This window comes from Salvelinus alpinus, chromosome 28 (genome assembly GCF_045679555.1).
Source record: "Salvelinus alpinus chromosome 28, SLU_Salpinus.1, whole genome shotgun sequence".
Taxonomy (NCBI): domain Eukaryota; kingdom Metazoa; phylum Chordata; class Actinopteri; order Salmoniformes; family Salmonidae; genus Salvelinus; species Salvelinus alpinus.
In genome coordinates, this window is record NC_092113.1 from 33,101,327 (window position 1) to 33,121,395 (window position 20,069).

Genomic DNA, 20,069 nt, shown 5'->3' on the forward strand with positions numbered 1-20,069 from the left:
TGTAGAGGTGTAGTTGTGGGTTTGTAGAGGTGTAGTTGTGGGTTTGTAGAGGTGTAGTTGTGGGTTTGTAGAGGTGTGGGTTTGTAGAGGTGTAGTTGTGGGTTTGTAGAAGTGTAAGTGTGGGTGTGGGTTTGTAGAGGTGTAGTTGTGGGTTTGTAGAGGTGTAGATGTGGGTTTGTAGAGGTGTAGTTGTGGGTTTGTAGAGGTGTAGGTGTGGGTTTGTATAGGTGAAGTTGTGGGTTTGTAGAGGTGTAGGTGTGGGTTTGTAGAGGTGTAGTTGTGGGTTTGTAGAGGTGTAGTTGTGGGTTTGTAGAGGTGTAGTTGTGGGTTTGTAGAGGTGTAGTTGTGGGTTTGTAGAGGTGTAGTTGTGGGTTTGTAGAGGTGTAGGTGTGGGTTTGTAGAGGTGTAGTTGTGGGATTGTAGAGGTGTAGGTGTGGGCTTGTAGAGGTGTAAGTGCGGGTTTGTAGAGGGGTAGTTGTGGGCTTGTAGAGGTGTAGGTGTGGGATTGTTCACTTGTAGTAACCTACATGTGTTGTAGTATTTAAAGGAGTTTACCTGGTCACAGATGAGGTCCCATTTCTTGTCATTATCATACTGTCTGAGGAGTCTGGCTTTGTCAGGAGGAAGGTTCATGGAATTCTGAAAACACAAGACAAGATTTCATCAGTCACACCCCAATGCAATATCAGTGCAGACAGCTTTGTTGAACCATTCATTGATAATTTCATCATAATTCATAATTTCATGACCGTTCCAGAGCTGACGACCCTGCCTCAGTATATTGTGTTGTTTGAAGCCAGTTTAGTGTCTTTTAGGGCCTTGGACGGGTCAACACGTCCTGTCCCGAATCCTGGGCAGTGACACAGGCATATGATCTCCCTTCCTGTTGACTTGAGCTCATCCAAAACCCTCAATTGTGTCCCAAATGGCATCCTATTCTCTATATAGTGCACTACTTTAGACCAGAGCCCTATACAGGGAATAGGGTAGACTTTGGGTTGCAGCCCTCCTCTGCGGTTGGTTGCAACAAGCTTCTAGAACTTTCAGTCCGACTACATTGCACTTTTTAACCACATGCTATACGGACTATAGCCTCTCTGTCTGTCTATCAGAGAGGAATATTACTACCATCTTATGACTGTCACTTATCAAGCAATAAAAACACAACATGAGAACTGCGAGCCACAGGACAGGCAACATCACAGTTTTACTACTATGGCTCAAATGAGGTCATTCAACAGGACTGCTCTAGTCTCATTTGTTGTTTACGTGTGTGTGTGTGTGTGTGTGTGTGTGTGTGTGTGTGTGTGTGTGTGTGTGTGTGTGTGTGTGTGTGTGTGTGTGTGTGTGTGTGTGTGTGTGTGTGTGTGTGTGTGTGTGTGTGTGTGTGTGTGTGTGTGCTCTGTTTTCTCAGTCAGCCTCAGACTCGGGACCCCCCCATTTTACTCCCACATAAAGAGCCCCCGCAGCTACGACACACATACATGCGGTCACGCAAGCAAACAAGCATGTGCGTACAATCACACACGCACCAATACACACACACACAAAGACACGCACATCACAAACTGACTGTCAGCTAGATCTCTGTATAACCTACCCCTGGCCTGACCCCTGGCCTCACCCCTGGTCTGACCCCTGGCCTCACCCCTGGCCTGACCCCTGGCCTCACCCCTGGCCTCACCCCTGGCCTCACCCCTGGCCTGACCCCTGACCTCACCCCTGGCCTCACCCCTGGCCTGACCTCTGGCCTGACCCCTGGCCTGACCCCTGACCTCACCCCTGGCCTCACCCCTGGCCTCACCCCTGGCCTCACGCAGCTCTCCTGCTGACACACACAGGCTAGTTCTCAAATCCTCTTTCCTCTTTCATCTTTCCTTCTTGCATTTTCTCTCCTCGCCTCCTTCTGAAAACACACTGGAGCAGATGAGGTGAGAGACCTCCAGTGCGGTTGAGGAGGCGAGGAGATAGGAGGCGAGGAGATAGAGCCACACTATCTGAGCTTTAACTGATGACAACCCAGTCTAGTCATGATCCTCTGGAGCCTTTAACCAGCAGTAGCACCTGTACTGAAACTCACCTTTTAGCTGGGAATGTGTACAAGATTAAATGTACCAACCAACCAATACACCATTCTATTAGTAGCACCAGCATCACCATGTATTATCATGTATTATCGTGTATTATCGTGTATTATCATATATTATCATGGCCCATGGACTTCCCTATGCTTTGCTATTCCTATCCCTACAACGATTCATAGCAGTGGAATATCACGTCAAGTGTATTTTTATTTCTTTTCCACAGTGCGGTGGGGTGATTGGATCTTTCCATCAGCAGCATGAATCATGTTGGACTGACTGTCTGAGGGGATGAATGAGGACTGTGGCACATTGCTTCTGTGCTGTGGAGTACCGCTGAGGTAGCCTGGAAATCCTGACGTAATCACACTACAGTAGTGAAACAAACATGAAACGGAGGTGAATACAGTCTGGATTTCTAGGCTACTGCTGAGGAAGAGTGCCATTGACTCAGACTTACATAAGATAGCAACTATAATAATTGATCCTTTATTAAACGTTTACGAAGAACTAGTAACATTTTCTTCCTTTTTTAAAAGAAGAAAAATAATACAAGATTGAAACTGAAACTCCAAAAATTAAGAAAAATCATCCAACCAACAACAACAAAAATCTCAGAGAACTATATTGGTTCCTGGGCCTGACTGACTGTAGAGGCGAGATCAGTCACAATATGTTACATTAGGGCTCTTTGACAAGACATTTCCTTCCAAATGACACCTTATTCACTAGTGAAGGGATCATAGGGCAAAAGCATTGCACTATATAGGGGATAGAGTGCCATTTTAGACGCAACAAGAAAACACACAGCTGAGCATTCCAGCCTCTGCCTTCCAAAACCCAGAAAACACACAGACGCTGAGCATTCCAGCCTCTGCCTTCCAAAACCCAGAAAACACACAGACGCTGAGCATTCCAGCCTCTGCCTTCCAAAACCCAGAAAACACACAGACGCTGAGCATTCCAGCCTCTGCCTTCCAAAACCCAGAAAACACACAGACGCTGAGCATTCCAGCCTCTGCCTTCCAAAACCCAGAAAACACACAGACGCTGAGCATTCCAGCCTCTGCCTTCCAAAACCCAGAAAACACACAGACGCTGAGCATTCCAGCCTCTGCCTTCCAAAACCCAGAAAACACACAGCTGAGCATTCCAGATGTCCAGAATTAGGCTACACAAGGAATACGTCCTGTTTATAATGGTTACAAATTTGCTATAAATTCTCTCTCTCACAGTCTCTCTTTCCTCCCCCGCTTGTCTCTCTTGGGGGAGAATGTTATCTACAACATTCTACATTCTATAACATTCTATCTACAGAATGTTATCTCTCTCTCTCTCTCTCTCTCTCCCTCTCTCTCTCCATTCACCCATCCTCTCTCTCTCTCTCTCTCTCTCTCTCTCTCTCTCTCTCTCTCTCTCTCTCTCTCTCTCTCTCTCTCTCTCTCTCTCTCTCTCTCTCTCCACTTCAGAAGGTCACACACTGTAGGACTGTTCATGTGTGAGCTGCCTCTCATTTATTCCAAATGTCAGAAACACAGTGGGAAACTGACCACAAAGTTGAATATTCAACACTACTGAAATATGTCTGACTCTCAGACAAAACAAACAAAGTTGATGACACTTGTGGGTTACCAAATCAAATCAAATATTATTAGTCACATGCGCCGCATACAACAGGTGTAGACCTTACAGTGAAATGCTTACTTTCGAGCCCCTAACCAACAATGCAATTTCAAAGAAATACGGATAAGAATAAGAGATAAAAGTAACAAGTAATTAAAGAGCAGCAGTAAAATAACAATAGCCAGACTATATACAGGGGGGTACCGATACAGAGTCAATGTGTGGGGGCACTGGTTAGTTGAGGTAATATGTACATGTAGGTACAGTTATTATAGTGACTATGCATAGATGACAACAGAGAGTAGCAGTGGTGTGGGGGGGGGGGGGCAATGCAAATAGTCTGGGTAGCCATTTGACTAGGTGTTCAGGAGTCTTATGGCTTGGGGGTAGAAGCTGTTTAGAAGCCTCTTGGACCTAGACTTGGCACTCCGGTACCACTTGTCGTGCGGTAGCAGAGAGAACAGTCTATGACTAGGGTGGCTAGAGTCTTTGACAAATGTTAGGGCCTTCCTCTGACACCGCCTGGTGTAGAAGTCCTGGATGGCAGGAAGCTTGGTGATGTACTGGGCCGTTCGCACTACCCTCTGTAGTGCCTTGCGGTCGGATGCCGAGCAGTTGCCATACCAAGCAGTCAGGATGCTCTCGATGGTGCAGCTGTAGATCCTTTTGAGGATCTGAGGACCCATGCCAAATATTTTTAGTCTCCTGAGGGGGAATAGGTTTTGTCGTACCCTCTTCACGACTGTCTTGGTGTACTTGGACCATGTTCGTTTGTTGGTGATGTGGACCACAAGGAACTTGAAGCTCTCAACCTGCTCCACTGCAGCCCCGTTGATGAGAATGGGGGTGTGCTTGGTCCTCTTTTTCCTGTAGTCCACAATCCTCTCCTTTGTCTTGATCATGTTGAGGGAGAGGTTGTTGTCCTGGCACCACACGGCCAGGTCTCTGACCTCCTCACTATAGGCTGTCTCGTCGTTGTCGGTGATCAGGCCTACTACTGGCAAATTTAATGATGGTGTTGGAGTCGTGCCTGGCCGTGCAGTCATGATGAACAGGGAGTACAGGAGGGGACTAACCACGCACCCCTGAGGGGCCCTTGTGTTGAGGATCAGCGTGGCGGATGTGTTTTTACCTACCCTTACCCCCTGGGGGCGACCCGTCAGGTCAGGAAGTCCACTAATACAGTAATGTTGTTTACCACTTCTGTCAGCTTCTTTATTTCTTTATTTTTTATTTCACCTTTATTTCACCAGGTGGGCTAGTCGAGAACTATTTCTCATTTACAACTGCGACCTGCCCAAGATAAAGCAAAGCAGTGTGACACAAACAACAACACACTGTTTCACATGGAATAAACAAACATACAGTCAATAACATAATATAAAAGTCTATATACAGTGTGTGCAAATGAGGTAAGGGAGGTAAGGCAATAAATAGGCCATAGTGGCGAAATAATTACAATTCAGCAATTTAGTAATAGATGTGCAGAAGATGAATGTGCAAGTAGAGATACTGGGGTGCAAAGGAGAAGAAGAAAAAATAACAGTATGGGGATGAGGTAGTTGGATGGGCTATTTACAGATGAGCTATGTACAGGTGCAGTGATCTGTGAGCTGCCATGATAGTTGGTGCTTAAAGTTAGATAGGTAGATATGAGTCTCCAGCTTCAGTGACTTTCGCAATTCGTTCCAGTCATTGGCAGCAGAGAACTGGAAGGAAAGGTGGCCAAAGGAGGAATTGGCTTTGGGGGTGACCAGTGAAATATACCTGCTGGAGCGCGTGCTACGGGTGGGTGCTGCTATGGTGACCAGTGAGCTGAGATAAGGTGGGGCTTTGCCTAGCAAAGACTTGTAGATGACCTGGAGCCAGTGGGTTTGGCGACAAATATGAAGCGAGGGCCAGCCAACGAGAGCATACAGGTCGCAGTGGTGGGTAGTCGGCCAGCCACAGCTCAGCCACAGCCCCAGCCCCAGCCCAGCCCCAGCTCAGCCCCAGCCTTAGCCCCAGTCTCAGCCCAGCCCCAGCGCAGCCCCAGCCTCAGCTCAGCCCCAGCCTCGGCCCAGCCCCGGCTCAGCCCCAGCCCCACCTCAGCCCCAGCCCCAGCCTTAGCCCCAGCCCAGCCCCAGCCTCAGCTAGCTGTGTAGCTTAAGAAAGAACCTTGGGGCATAATACAGGCATAGTGCAGGGTTCACTACTCCCCTAATCTAATGCTGCTGTCCACTGGCCTTAAAACCAGACAGACAGTGCAGGGTTCACTACTCCCCTAATCTAATGCTGCTGTCCACTGGCCTTAAAACCAGACAGACAGAGAGAGGGGGGGGGCTAGGGACTAGGGAGAGAGAGAGAGAGATAGAGACCAAGGAGAGAGAGAGAGAGAGAGAGATAGAGACCAAGGAGAGAGAGAGAGAGAGAGAGAGAGAGAGAGAGAGAGAGAGAGAGAGAGAGAGGAGAGAGAGAGAGAGAGAGAGAGAGAGAGAGAGAGAGAGAGAGAGAGAGAGAGAGAGAGAGAGAGAGAGAGAGAGAGAGAGAGAGAGAGAGAGAGAGAGACTAGGCAGAGAGAGACTAGGCAGAGAGAGAGAGAGAGAGAGAGAGAGAGAGAGACTAGGCAGAGAGAGAGAGAAAGAAGGTAGAGGTAGAATATGATATAATTTAGCAAACTTAATTTGACTTTCTACTTCCTGTGTTTACAAGAAGAAGCTCTGGAACGTAATTAAGGCAATATTCCATTTTTTTTACTCTTGAACTAATACAATTCCAACATAGTTAGTTCCTCTCCTGAGTGTTATGGAATAAGGAAGGAAAAATACAGTGATGCAGAAAGAAACTCTTGTGTTGTGCTCGTCATCGTGCTCATCATCGTGCTCGTCATCGTGCTCGTCATCGTGCTCGTCATCGTGCTCGTCATCGTGCTCGTCATCGTGCTCGTCATCGTGCTCGTCATCGTGCTCGTCATCGTGCTCGTCATCGTGCTCGTCATTGTGCTCGTCATCGTGCTCATCATCGTGCTTGTCATCCTTCCACTCTGCCCACCACATCTCCCATGCAAACAGCCTGTCTTGTTTGACCTGAGATTGATCGGCCTGCTTGACAAAGGAGTGAATACACAGCTTTGTTTTGATTCTGTGAAGTCAATGCCATTCCCATCCTATGACATTTGAGCTATTTTTTTCCAACAGCATATTGCAGGACAGTAGCCAGTGGGCAGGGATAATGTGTATCCCATTGATCCCAGGCACACAGGGCCTGGTAACAACACTGCCCTAGTTCACCACACATCTAACATTTATTATCATAGCCTGGGCCAGATCTGTTTGTTCTGTCTGGCCAATGATAGGAGTTGGCAGGACAGCACAAACAGGTCTGTGGCCAGGCTTTGTTTATCATCATCTATGGGCCACCCTGACCAGCTATAGCAGTTCTATTATCACCAGAAGAGTTTCACTAATGATTAGGCTTCCATTGTAATCATGAGTGAGAAGAGAAAGAGGTGTCAGGATGAGGAGGCAGCAGAGAGAGAGATTGAGAGAGGAGACAGAGACAGAAAAAGAGAAAGAAAGAAAGAGAGAGTCCCAGGTCAGGACCAGCCAAGTACCACAGAGATTTAGCACGCAGCACAGACATCATAATCACCAGGGAACAGGGACTTCCTCTGCCCTATACACCTTCTCCTGCCCTATGAGTCCAGCCAGTTCTCTAGCTGAGTTGTCTCACTGAGTTCCACTTATCCTATAGTTCAGTTTATGGCCTGCAAAGCAGCTAGAGTAGCAGCATTGTCTGAGCCAGAGCATCCCATCGAGCAGGAGCCTCCTGTTTCTGGAGTGTGAGGCAGCTTGACATTCAACTACACCCCCTGGACAGGACGCTAGTCTACTGCAGGGCCTTCAAGCAGCCAGAAGCTCCCAAATGAACTACCGAGAGAAACGTGGAGGACCAACAGGATGTTTCACAAGCTCTTTACTTTCCCACAGATCCAACCCCTACTAAGGGATATGGGTTAACACAGGACAGATATACTGTACAAAATTAGACCATGAGTCATAGACAGCTTCCCAAATGGCACCCTATTCCCTACATAGTGCACTACTTTTGACCTGGGCCCAAAGGGAATAAGGTGCCATTTGGGACACATACGTAGTCTCACAAAACCAACAGTTTAGTACTACGGTCCTATCAACAGTTTAGTACTACGGTCCTATCAACAGTTTAGTACTACGGTCCTATCAACAGTTCAGTACTACGGCCCTATCAACAGTTTAGTACTACGGTCCTATCAACAGTTTAGTACTACAGTCCTATCAACAGTTCAGTACTACGGTCCTATCAACAGTTCAGTACTACGGTCCTATCAACAGTTCAGTACTACGGTCCTATCAACAGTTCAGTACTACGGTCCTATCAACAGTTTAGTACTACAGTCCTATCAACAGTTTAGTACTACGGTCCTATCAACAGTTCAGTACTACGGTCCTATCAACAGTTTAGTACTACAGTCCTATCAACAGTTTAGTACTACGGTCCTATCAACAGTTTAGTACTACGGTCCTATCAACAGTTTAGTACTACGGTCCTATCAACAGTTCAGTACTACGGTCCTATCAACAGTTTAGTACTACGGTCCTATCAACAGTTTAGTACTACAGTCCTATCAACAGTTCAGTACTACGGTCCTATCAACAGTTCAGTACTACGGTCCTATCAACAGTTCAGTACTACGGTCCTATCAACAGTTTAGTACTACAGTCCTATCAACAGTTCAGTACTACGGTCCTATCAACAGTTCAGTACTACGGTCCTATCAACAGTTTAGTACTACAGTCCTATCAACAGTTCAGTACTACGGTCCTATCAACAGTTCAGTACTACGGTCCTATCAACAGTTTAGTACTACGGTCCTATCAACAGTTTAGTACTACGGTCCTATCAACAGTTCAGTACTACGGTCCTATCAACAGTTCAGTACTACGGTCCTATCAACAGTTTAGTACTACGGTCCTATCAACAGTTTAGTACTACAGTCCTATCAACAGTTCAGTACTACGGTCCTATCAACAGTTCAGTACTACAGTCCTATCAACAGTTTAGTACTACAGTCCTATCAACAGTTCAGTACTACGGTCCTATCAACAGTTCAGTACTACGGTCCTATCAACAGTTTAGTACTACAGTCCTATCAACAGAGCTTCCTCCCATAGTCCCATGTTCTACTGAAATAACACTGGAAAAACAGAGATGTGTATTCCTGGAGCTGGAGGACTCTAGTTTGTTTTGTTTGATTGTGTTTCTTGTTGGTGTCCAGATATCACACATCAGTTTATTTCAACAAGATCTCTGTGGTATAGTCTCAAATACAGACAAGCCCAATAAAGAGCTCTCTGTTCGGGTAAAAACCCATGTCAACTCAGAAGCTATTAAGCAAATGAATACATAGTGGGTGGGATTGTCTCTCTGTTTGAAATCCATAGGCTGACTAAGATTGAATGTGAAGCATCTTCAAAACATAGAAAGCTAGATCCCAGTCAGAGCCAAACTGATGATATCCCCTTTTCTCAAATTGCTGAGAACTGCAATGTAGTTTGAACACTAGACACTACTTCTAAGAATCTGTCTACTAGTTTAAAAGTATGCATGGAAACAGATGAAACTGTATCTGTCCCTTTCTACTTCACCCTTTTGATGTGCTGAACAGACGCCAGATGTTGTCATCACTCTTTCTAAAGAGAGGAAAGAGAGAGGGATGGAGACGGCAGAGGAGCTATCCATGTGGCAGCCCAGACACAGACAAACACAGAAACCTCCTTTATACCTGGTGCAAACATGCATCCTTTGTCCTGATCTTGTCCACATTCTGATTGTGCTCACATTTCCAGACACGCGTCTTCACATAATATTGAGTTATCTATTTTAAGAAACATATTGATGCCATATGGTGTCACCTGTTAATGATTTTAGAGGGTGATAAAATAATGATTTAAATGGTTTCACTGTCCAGATCCATCTACACTTTATATCCAGACAGAATCTGTGCCTGACTACCTCAGGAGGTGGTCAGGAAGATCACAATCAGATCCCAATGTGTCTTTTAATCATCTACACCTATCAAAAGATGTGAGCACAACCAGGTTTAAACGGGGCTAGAGAGTGAGCCCAAGACAGACACTCCTGACCATCTAACCATCAGAGAAGGACTCTTGCAGACAAGACCTGATGTGTTTTTATGAGACAATAAAAAATGAAAAAATCACACATGGCATTTAGCAGACACTTTTATCCAAAGCAAGTCACAGTCATGTACACATACGTGGCCCCTGGGATTGAACCCACAATCCTGGGGTTGCAAGCATCATTCTCTACCAACTGAGCCATAAAGGACCACTAAAAAGTTTTTTTGTTGTTGTTGGTATTTTACCTTTATTTAACTAGGCAAGTCAATTAAGAACAAATTATTATATTTATTTAATGGAAATGTAAATGTTCAGGGGCAGAACAACATATTTTTATCTTGTCAGCTCGGGGATTCGATCTTGCAACCTTTCGGTTACTAGTCCAAAGCTCTTACTAGGCTACCTGCCACCCCATGACTTGCAGAGTACAGTATATGTGGTCTCCCTCTCTGCCGACTGGTGACTTTCCCTTTAAAAGCGATCCCACTGTGAGAAACACTCGCATAAACTGTGTATGACAACACTTAAAAAATGGAGAGAAACTCTAGGCTGGCCAATAGAGGAGGAGATAGGCTTAGTCCTGAAACACTTTAATAAAGGGTTTTGTCTGGTAAGGATGGAAAGCCTCTTCCTGTTGATCCGCAGCAGAAACTAGATCCAGGAAGGATCCAAGACTGAGACGGCAAAGAAAACAATGTGAATATGGCTCTGGACTGCTGGGTTTTCTTTAGCCATTTTAACTGAGCACATCTACAAAGAAAACCCTATCTATTAAGCTTTGGCGGTGAACCAGTATTAGTGACGTCTGGATTTGACTCAAGATAAACATCCTCCCCATTAAATAACAAGTGGGAGAAAACTCCTATGCCCTCCTCATGGCAGGACAGCATCCTACCCCTATCCCCCCTCTCTCCTTCACCACTCCCTCTCTCCCTCCTCCATCTCTCTCTTAATTCCCCTCTCCTCTACCTTGCCTCCCTTCTCTTCTACCTGTACCCTCTCTCCCACTCCCTGTCTCCCCTCTCCCACTCCCCCCCCCCCCTCTCCCACTCCCCCCCATGGGACCAGGGGAACTTCCTTGGCTGTTCAGTAAATAAAACAGCCTTGAGTCGTGTCTGTGTGTGCGTGGGTGCAAGTGGGTGTTTTCCAAAGATAGTGTCACTGTTTTGGTGCTCTCGGGTAGAAGACCTATTGAATTGATTGAAGAGAAAGGCAGAGCGAGAGAGAGAGAAAACGCTGCCCCTCTTTCTCTGGCTGACATTTGATCTACCGGGCACTCTTCACAAGGTAACTCGAGGTAACCCGAAGCAGGCAGTCATAACAAAGACCAGCAGAGCCAGAGCCATCAAATCAAATCAAAATCAAATCAACGTTACAGTGAAATGCTTACTTACAAGCCCTTAACCAACAATGCAGTTTTAAGAAAAATAATTGTTAAGACAGTATTTTCTAAAATAAAATTAGTAAAAAATATTTAAAAATTTTTATATAAAAAAGAATAATAAAACAAAGAGCAACAATAAAATAACAGTAATGAGACTATATACAGGGGTACCGGTACAGAGTCAATGTGCGGGCACAGGTTAGTTAAGGTAATCGATGCAATATGTACAGTACCAGTCGAAAGTTTGGACACACCTACTCATTCAAGGGTTTTTCTTGATTTTTACTATTTTCGACAATGTAGAATAATAGTGAAGACATCAAAACTATGAAATAACACATATGGAATCATGTAGGAACCAAAAAAGTGTTAAACAAGTCAAAATATATTTTATATTTAAGATTCTTTAAAGTAGCCACCCTTTGCCTTGATGACAGCTTTGCACACTCTTGGCATTCTCTCAAACTGCTTCACCTGGAATGCTTTTCCAACAGTCTTGAAGGAGTTACCACATATGCTGAGCACTTGTTGGCTGCTTTTCCTTCACTCTTGTCTGTACATTATGCCTTGAATTTATTCTTCTGCGCCCAGAAACCTGCTCCTTTTACTCTCTGTTTTGAACGCACTAGACGACCAGTTCTTTTAGCCTTTAGCCGTACTCTTATCCTACTCCTCCTCTGCTCCTCTGGTGATGTAGAGGTTAACCCAGGCCCTGCAGCCCCCAGCATCACTCCCATTCCCCAGGCACTCTCATTTGTTGACTTCTGTAACCGTAAAAGCATTGGTTTCATGCATGTTAACATTAAAAGCCTCCTCCCTAAGTTTATGTTATTCACTGCTTTAGCACACTCCGCCAACCCGGATGTCCTAGCTGTGTCTGAATCCTGGCCAATAGGATCTCAGCGATCACTGCCTCATTGCCTGCGTGCGTACTGGGTCTGCGGTCAAACAACCACCCCTCATCAATGTCAAACGCTCCATAAAACACTTCAGCGAGCAGGCCTTTCAAATCGACCTGGCCCGAGTATCCTGGAAGGATATTGACCTCATCCAGTCAGTAGAGGATGCCTGGTTGCTATTCAAAAGTGCTTTCCTCTCCATTTTAAATAAGCATACCCCATTCAAAAAATGTAGAACAAAGAACAGATATAGCCCTTGGTTCGCACCAGACCTGACTGCCCTTGACCAGCACAAAAACACCCTGTGGCATTCTGCAATAGCATCAAATAGCCTTCGCGATATGCAACTTTTCAGGGAAGTCAGGAACCAATATACTCAGTCAGGAAAACTAAGGCTAGCTTTTACAAACAGAAATTTGCTTCCTGTAGCACTAATTCCAAAAAGTTTTGGGACACTGTAAAGTCCATGGAGAATAAGAGCTCCTCCTCCTCCCAGACAGTACTGTGCAGCCGTCTTCATTGACCTGTCCAAGGCTTTCGACTCTGTCAATCACCGCATTCTTATCGGCAGACTCAATAGCCTTGGCTTCTCAAATGACTGCCTCGCCTGGTTAACCAACTACTTCTCAGACAGAGTTCAGTGTGTCAAATCGGAGGGCCTGTTGTCTGGACCTCTGGCAGTCTCTATGGGGGTGCCACAGGGTTCAATTCTCGGGCAGACTCTTTTCTCTGTATATATCAATGATGTCTCTCTTGCTGCTGGTGACTCTCTGATCCACCTCTATGCAGACGACACCATTCTGTATACATCTGGCCCTTTTTTGGACACTGTGCTAACAAACCTCCAAACGACCTTCAACGCCATACAACACTCCTTCCGTGCATGCTCTTCAACCGATTGCTGCCCGCACCCTGCCGCTCGACTAGCATCACTACTCTGGACGGTTCTGACATAGAATATGTGGACAACTACAAATACCTAGGTGTCTGGTTAGACTGTAAACTCTCCTTCCAGACTCACATTAAGCATCTCCAATCCAAAATTAAATCTAGAATCACCTTCCTATTTTGCAACAAAGCATCCTTCCCTCATGCCGCCAAACATATACCCTCGTAAAACTGACTATCCTACCAATCCTTGACTTCGGCGATGTCATTTACAAAATAGCCTCCAACACTCTACTCAGCAAACTGGATGTAGTCTATCACAGTGCCATCCATTTTATCACCAAAGCCCCATATACTCCCCACCACTGCGACCTGTATGCTCTCGTTGGCTGGCCCTCGCTACATATCCGCCTCCAAACCCACTGGCTCCAGGTCATCTATAAGTCTTTGCTAGGTAAAGCCCCGCCTTATTTCAGCTCACTGGTCACCATAGCAACGCCCACCCGTAGCACGCACTCCAGCAGGTATATTGCACTGGTCATCCCCAAAGCCAACACTTCCTTTGGCCGCCTTTCCTTCCAGTTCTCTGCTGCCAATGACTGGAACGAATTGCAAAAATCTCTGAAGCTGGAGTCTTATATCTCCCTCCCTAACTTTAAGCATCAGCTGTCTGAGCAGCTTACCGATCACTGTACCTGTACACAGCCAATCTGTAAATAGCACACCCAACTACCTCATCCCCATATTATTACTTACCCTCTTGCTCTTTTGCACCCCAGTCTCTAGGGCCTATTTATTGCCTACCTCCCTAATCTTCTACATTTGCACACACTGTACATTTTTATTTTTATTTTTTATTTTCTTTAGTGTTATTGACTGTACATTTGTTTATGTGTAACTCTGTGTTGTTGTTTTTGTCGCACTGCTTTGCTTTATCTTGGCCAGGTCACAGTTGTAAATGAGAACTTGTTCTCTGCGGTCCAACTCATCCAAAACCATCTCAATTGGGTTGAGGCCGGGGGATTGTGGAGCCCAGGTCATCTGATGCAGCACTCCATCACTCTCCTTCTTGGTAAAATAGCCCTTACACAGCCTGGAGGTGTGTTGGGTCATTGTCCTGTTGAAAAACAAATGATAGTCCCACTAAGCGCAAACCAGATGGGATGGCGTATCACTGCAGAAAGCTGTGGTAGCCATGGTGGTTAAGTGTGCCTTGAATTCTAAATAAATCACAGACAGTGTCACAAGCAAAGCACCCCCACACCATCACACCTTCTCCTCCATGCTTCACAGTGGGAACCACACATGTGGAGATTATCTGTTCACCTATTCTGAGTCTCACAAAGACACAGCGGTTGGAACCAAAAATATCAAATTTGGACTCATCAGACCAAAGGACAGATTTCCACCGGTCTAATGTCCATTGCTCGTGTTTCTTGGCCCAAGCAAGTCTCTTTCTTTAGTTTTGTATATTATCTACCTCACTTGCTTTGGCTATGTTAACATGTTTCCCATGCCAATAAAGCCCCTTGAATTGAATTGAGAGAGAGCGAGAAAAGGGGTAGAGAGAATTAGAGAGAAAAACAGGGGATCCGAGTGAGAGGGGGAGCGTGTGGAGAAGAAAGGATGAAAAGAGAGAGGAGAGTGGGAGAAAGAGGGTGAGTATTGGGGGAGGAGTATGCGCAGGGTGACATAAAACCCTATCTCTCCCCCCTGCTGGTTCTTGTTTACAGAAGCAACCTGAGCTAACGATGGTGTTCATTTACATGCTAAGCTAAATGACAGAACCACATTCTTGACTTGTGGAATCTCTGAACCACCAGGACAACGAAATGTTTTCCAATCCCATTATCCCAAACAACTTCCACTAATGACAACTAATGATAGTACTGATCTGTACTCAACACACAAAGTAATTTGAAGTAAAAATGTATGAAAAAATGTATTTAATATGTTGTATATAACATTTCATGTTTAAACAGTTAGAATCAAGTAGAATGAATGTTATGACAAAGATCTGCTGCTCTACAGAAAATGAATGCATGCTTCTAAGCAACATAATAGCTGAATCGGCAGCCTGAAAAGCATTTAAAAAACGAATCAGAGGGTTTCAAATCCCCATGACACCATCATTATGCGGCAGCAACAGGCTTTCCAACTGTGGAGTCTGCCCTACAGCCGGCTCTGCTCTCCTCTCTGTCTACCATGCAGTCCAGGGGCCAGGGCTACCTGCTGCACGAGCACACACACACACACACACACACGCACGCACACACACACACACACACACACACACACACACACACACACACACACACACACACACACACACACACACACACACACACACACACACACACACACACACACACACACACACACACACACACACACACACACACAGTGCAGTGCTGCCCCCCAACACAAACACACAGTGCAGTGCTGCCCCCCAACACACACACACACACACACACACACACACACACACACACACACACACACACACACACACACACACACACACACACACACACACACACACACACAGTGCAGTGCTGGCCCCCAACACACACACACACAGTGCAGTGCAGCCCCCCACTATCCCCTCTGAAGCCTACAGACCTGGGTTTAAATACTCATGAAAATCTTTCAAGTACTTCAAGAGTGTGCTTTAGTTTGCCTGGAGTGTCAGGTGGGTGGGGTTTACACCTTCAGGACTGTTCTATTGGTTCCATTGCAACAGCCAAGCTCAATCCAGCACAGATAATAGTATTTGAAATCATTTTAAATAGTTTTTGAACCCAGGTCTGGAAGTCTGGCCTGAAAACCCCCTCATCTCCCCTGGGTCTTCTGGACCTCTGAATAAGTTCTCTACCAGCCGCTGCTTGCTAATGGAGACCCAAAGACGCCAAGTCTAGACATTCCATTGCCGGTCTGAGACACACGTCAAGCCGACATAAAGAGAGTGATGCCTGAAAACCATTTCAGAAGAAAACAACAACCAATAACTGAGCGATCGCTGCACCTCAAACTATTTGTTAGTGTAATTGTCTGTATTTAATTTTCCTCCAATGGGACTGGGTCTGGGACATGAGGAGAATGATCTATGCCGCTGATAGCCTGTTGAGTCCTGCTGAGTTGACTTTCAAGACAATTATCATCATAGGGTTCTATGAAGACAGGGTAGTCTTGTTATCAGCAGGGTAGTCTTGTTATCAGCAGGGTAGGCTTGTTATCTACATGGTAGGCTTGTTATCTACATGGTAGGCTTGTTATCAGCAGGGCAGTCTTGTTATCAGCAGGGTAGGCTTGTTATCAGCAGGGCAGTCTTGTTATCAGCAGGGTAGGCTTGTTATCAGCAGGGCAGGCTTGTTATCAGCAGGGTAGGCTTGTTATCTACATGGTAGGCTTGTTATCTACATGGTAGGCTTGTTATCAGCAGGGCAGTCTTGTTATCAGCAGGGTAGGCTTGTTATCAGCAGGGCAGTCTTGTTATCAGCAGGGTAGGCTTGTTATCAGCAGGGCAGGCTTGTTATCAGCAGGGTAGGCTTGTTATCTATATGGTAGGCTTGTTATCTACATGGTAGGCTTGTTATCAGCAGGGTAGTCTTGTTATCAGCAGGGTAGGCTTGTTATCTACATGGTAGGCTTGTTATCTACATGGTAGGCTTGTTATCTACATGGTAGGCTTGTTATCAGCAGGGCAGTCTTGTTATCAGCAGGGTAGGCTTGTTATCAGCAGGGCAGTCTTGTTATCAGCAGGGTAGGCTTGTTATCAGCAGGGCAGGCTTGTTATCAGCAGGGTAGGCTTGTTATCTATATGGTAGGCTTGTTATCTACATGGTAGGCTTGTTATCAGCAGGGTAGTCTTGTTATCAGCAGGGTAGGCTTGTTATCTACATGGTAGGCTTGTTATCTACATGGTAGGCTTGTTATCTACATGGTAGGCTTGTTATCAGCAGGGCAGTCTTGTTATCAGCAGGGTAGGCTTGTTATCAGCAGGGCAGGCTTGTTATCAGCAGGGTAGGCTTGTTATCAGCAGGGTAGGCTTGTTATCAGCAGGGTAGGCTTGTTATCAGCAGGGTAGGCTTGTTATCAGCAGGGTAGGCTTGTTATCAGCAGGGCAGGCTTGTTATCAGCAGGGTAGGCTTGTTATCAGCAGGGTAGGCTTGTTATCAGCAGGGTAGGCTTGTTATCAGCAGGGTAGGCTTGTTATCAGCAGGGTAGGCTTGTTATCAGCAGGGTAGGCTTGTTATCAGCAGGGTAGAGGTCACTGGGAGATAAACAGCCATGTCGGGGGCTCAGAGTCACTGTGTAGGAGCCAGATTTGCAAACTTCCAACATGAATCTAAAGCCTAGTGGTGGCATTTCCAAGCGGGCAAAACAGGTTGAAATGATGTCATTCTAACAGATGACATCACACTGGTTGAAATGATGTCATTCTAACAGATGACATCCAACTGGTTGAAATGATGTAATTCTAACCAGATTACATCCAACTGGTTGAAATGATGTCATTCTAACCAGATGACATCCAACTGGTTGAAATGATGTAATTCTAACCAGATTACATCCAACTGGTTGAAATTCTATAATTCTAACCAGATGACATCCAACTGGTTGAAATGATGTCATTCTAACCAGATGACATCCAACTGGTTGAAATGATGTCATTCTAACCAGATGACATCCAACTGGTTGAAATGATGTAATTCTAACCAGATGACATCCAACTGGTTGAAATGATGTCATTCTAACCAGATGACATCCAACTGGTTGAAATGATGTAATTCTAACCAGATGACATCCAACTGGTTGAAATTCTATAATTCTAACCAGATGACATCCAACTGGTTGAAATGATGTCATTCTAACCAGATGACATCCAACTGGTTGAAATGATGTAATTCTAACCAGATTACATCCAACTGGTTGAAATTCTATAATTCTAACCAGATGACATCCAACTGGTTGAAATGATGTCATTCTAACCAGATGACATCTAACTGGTTGAAATGATGTCATTCTAACCAGATGACATTCAACTGGTTGAAATTATGTAATTCTAACCAGGTTACATCCAACTGGTTGTATCAAGGTAATTTCATTCAGTTTTGCCCGCTGGGTCACTCACTGTTCACCACATATCCTAGAGTTCTTTCAACAGCAGGCGATTGTTGTGAATGGCCAAAATATATCAATGACTTTATCACACAACAATGTCCTAGCATGCCCCCACCTGACAACACACGGCTCCTAGCTAACTGACCGGGTATACGTTTTGACATTGGAAACAGAGGAATGAAAATGTTTATGAGGTGAAACATAAACAAAATGGCCATAACAAAATGTTCATGAATCATGTATTTATTCATTCCAGCGTAACAGCGGACGTCCTGTTTGTTTTCCTCTGGCCGGCCGTCCAGGCAGAGACGGGGAAGCCTCGGACCAGAGGATAGACGCATGGGACGCCAGGAATGCAGGTAGATTAATGTCTCAGTAGGTCAGGTCATGGCCGACCGGCCCTTTTGACACCCTGCCCAGTAAGTCAGAGTGTTAGCTAGAGATCTGCTGGAGCCTGGAGGGGAAACACACCAGAACCAGCAGAGCGGTCCCTCTAGAACTAAGGGCAATGGAATTTCACTCATATGTGGATTTAAGGACTATCATTTATGTACATTACTTTAACTAACCTTAAAATTAAATCAAATTTACAAAACCATATTACTGAATGGAAAAGGTACTGAACGGAAAAGTGGGTGGGTTATATCCGGCCTGGTTGGCCCTGTCTGGGGGTATCATCGGACTGGGCCACAGTGTCCCCCGACCCCCCGTCTCAGTCCCCAGTATCTATGCTGCAATAGTCTATGTCACGGGTGGCTAGGGTCAGTCTGTTATACCTGGTGTCATGTGTGATCTTAGGCATGCTCCCTCTATTTCTCCCATCTCTCTCTCTCTCTCTGTCTCGCCTCCCAGAGGACCTGAGCCCTAGGACCATGCCTCAGGACTGCCTGGCTTGATGACTCCTGGCTGTCCCCAGTCCACCTGGTTGTGCTGCTGCTCAAGTTTCAACTGTTCTGCCTGCGGCTATGGAAACCTGACCTGTTCACCGGACGTGCTACCTTGTCCCGGACTTGCTGTTTTGACCCTCTCCCTCTCCCTCTCTACCTCTCTCTCTACTGCACCTGCTGACTCGACCTCTGAATGCTCGGCTATGAAAAGCCAACTGACATTTACTCCTGAGGTGCTGACCTGTTGTACCCTCTTCAACCACTGTGATTATTATTTGACCCTGCTGGTCATCTATGAACGTTTGAACATCTCGAAGAACAATCTAGCCATGTACACTTGTAATCTCCACCGGCACAGCCAGAAGATGACTGGCCACCCCTCAGAGCCTGGTTCCTCTCCAGGTTTCTCCCTAGGTTCCTGCCTTTCTAGAGAGTTTTTCTTAGCCACCGGGATTCTACATCTGCAATGCTTGCTGTTTGGTGTTTAGGCTGGGTTTCTGTATAGCACTTTGTGACATCTGCTGACCTAAAAAGGGCATTAGAAATACATTTGATTGATTGATTGATTGATTGCTTTAAAGATAACACATGTAGCCACACTATCCCCAACCCCAAGACTCATGTCTTTTTCAGGGGCTGGTTAGGATGACGTTTGAGCGAAAGTCAACTAAAACTGAGAAGGAAAATATTTCCAACATGAATTACTGGAAACGAAGGGCTCAGACACATCAATAGCGCTTGCTGACCCAGAGTACTTAGCACCTCTGAACGTCATTTGCGCACCGAGTGTGCAATGATTTTACATGTAGAATGTGAAAAATGTCGGCAGTCAGACAACTATAGCGTGTGGTCCATAAAACACACTGAACGATCATCAGACGAATGCTAGATCCACATTCAGTGGGATGTGTGCGAGTCTTAAGTGGTCAGTAAAGGAATGAGAAGTCTAGACCCTGTGTGGAAATGACTGTATAAATATTACATTCTCCAATGCTGTTCCTGGAGAGATACCCTCCTGTAGG

The 20,069-nt window shown here is 45.5% G+C and overlaps 1 protein-coding gene and 1 long non-coding RNA gene across 6 annotated transcripts in view; one reads left to right on the plus strand and one right to left on the minus strand.

The window, feature by feature from the left end:
• The window catches only part of LOC139558004 (uncharacterized), a 68,190-nt gene extending 48,330 nt beyond the window's left edge, over positions 1-19,860 (plus strand). The window contains exons 2-3 of the long non-coding RNA XR_011671518.1: positions 18,417-18,519; positions 19,013-19,860. This is a non-coding gene — a long non-coding RNA (uncharacterized lncRNA). The remainder of the gene's footprint in view (positions 1-18,416; positions 18,520-19,012) is intronic.
• Positions 1-20,069, minus strand: part of LOC139558003 (formin-like protein 3) — a 90,100-nt gene that overhangs the window by 50,776 nt on the left and 19,255 nt on the right. For all 5 annotated transcript variants that reach the window (XM_071373373.1, XM_071373375.1, XM_071373374.1 and 2 more), the window contains exon 2: positions 556-639. In XM_071373373.1, coding sequence (XP_071229474.1) covers positions 556-639 — 84 coding nt within the window. The remainder of the gene's footprint in view (positions 1-555; positions 640-20,069) is intronic.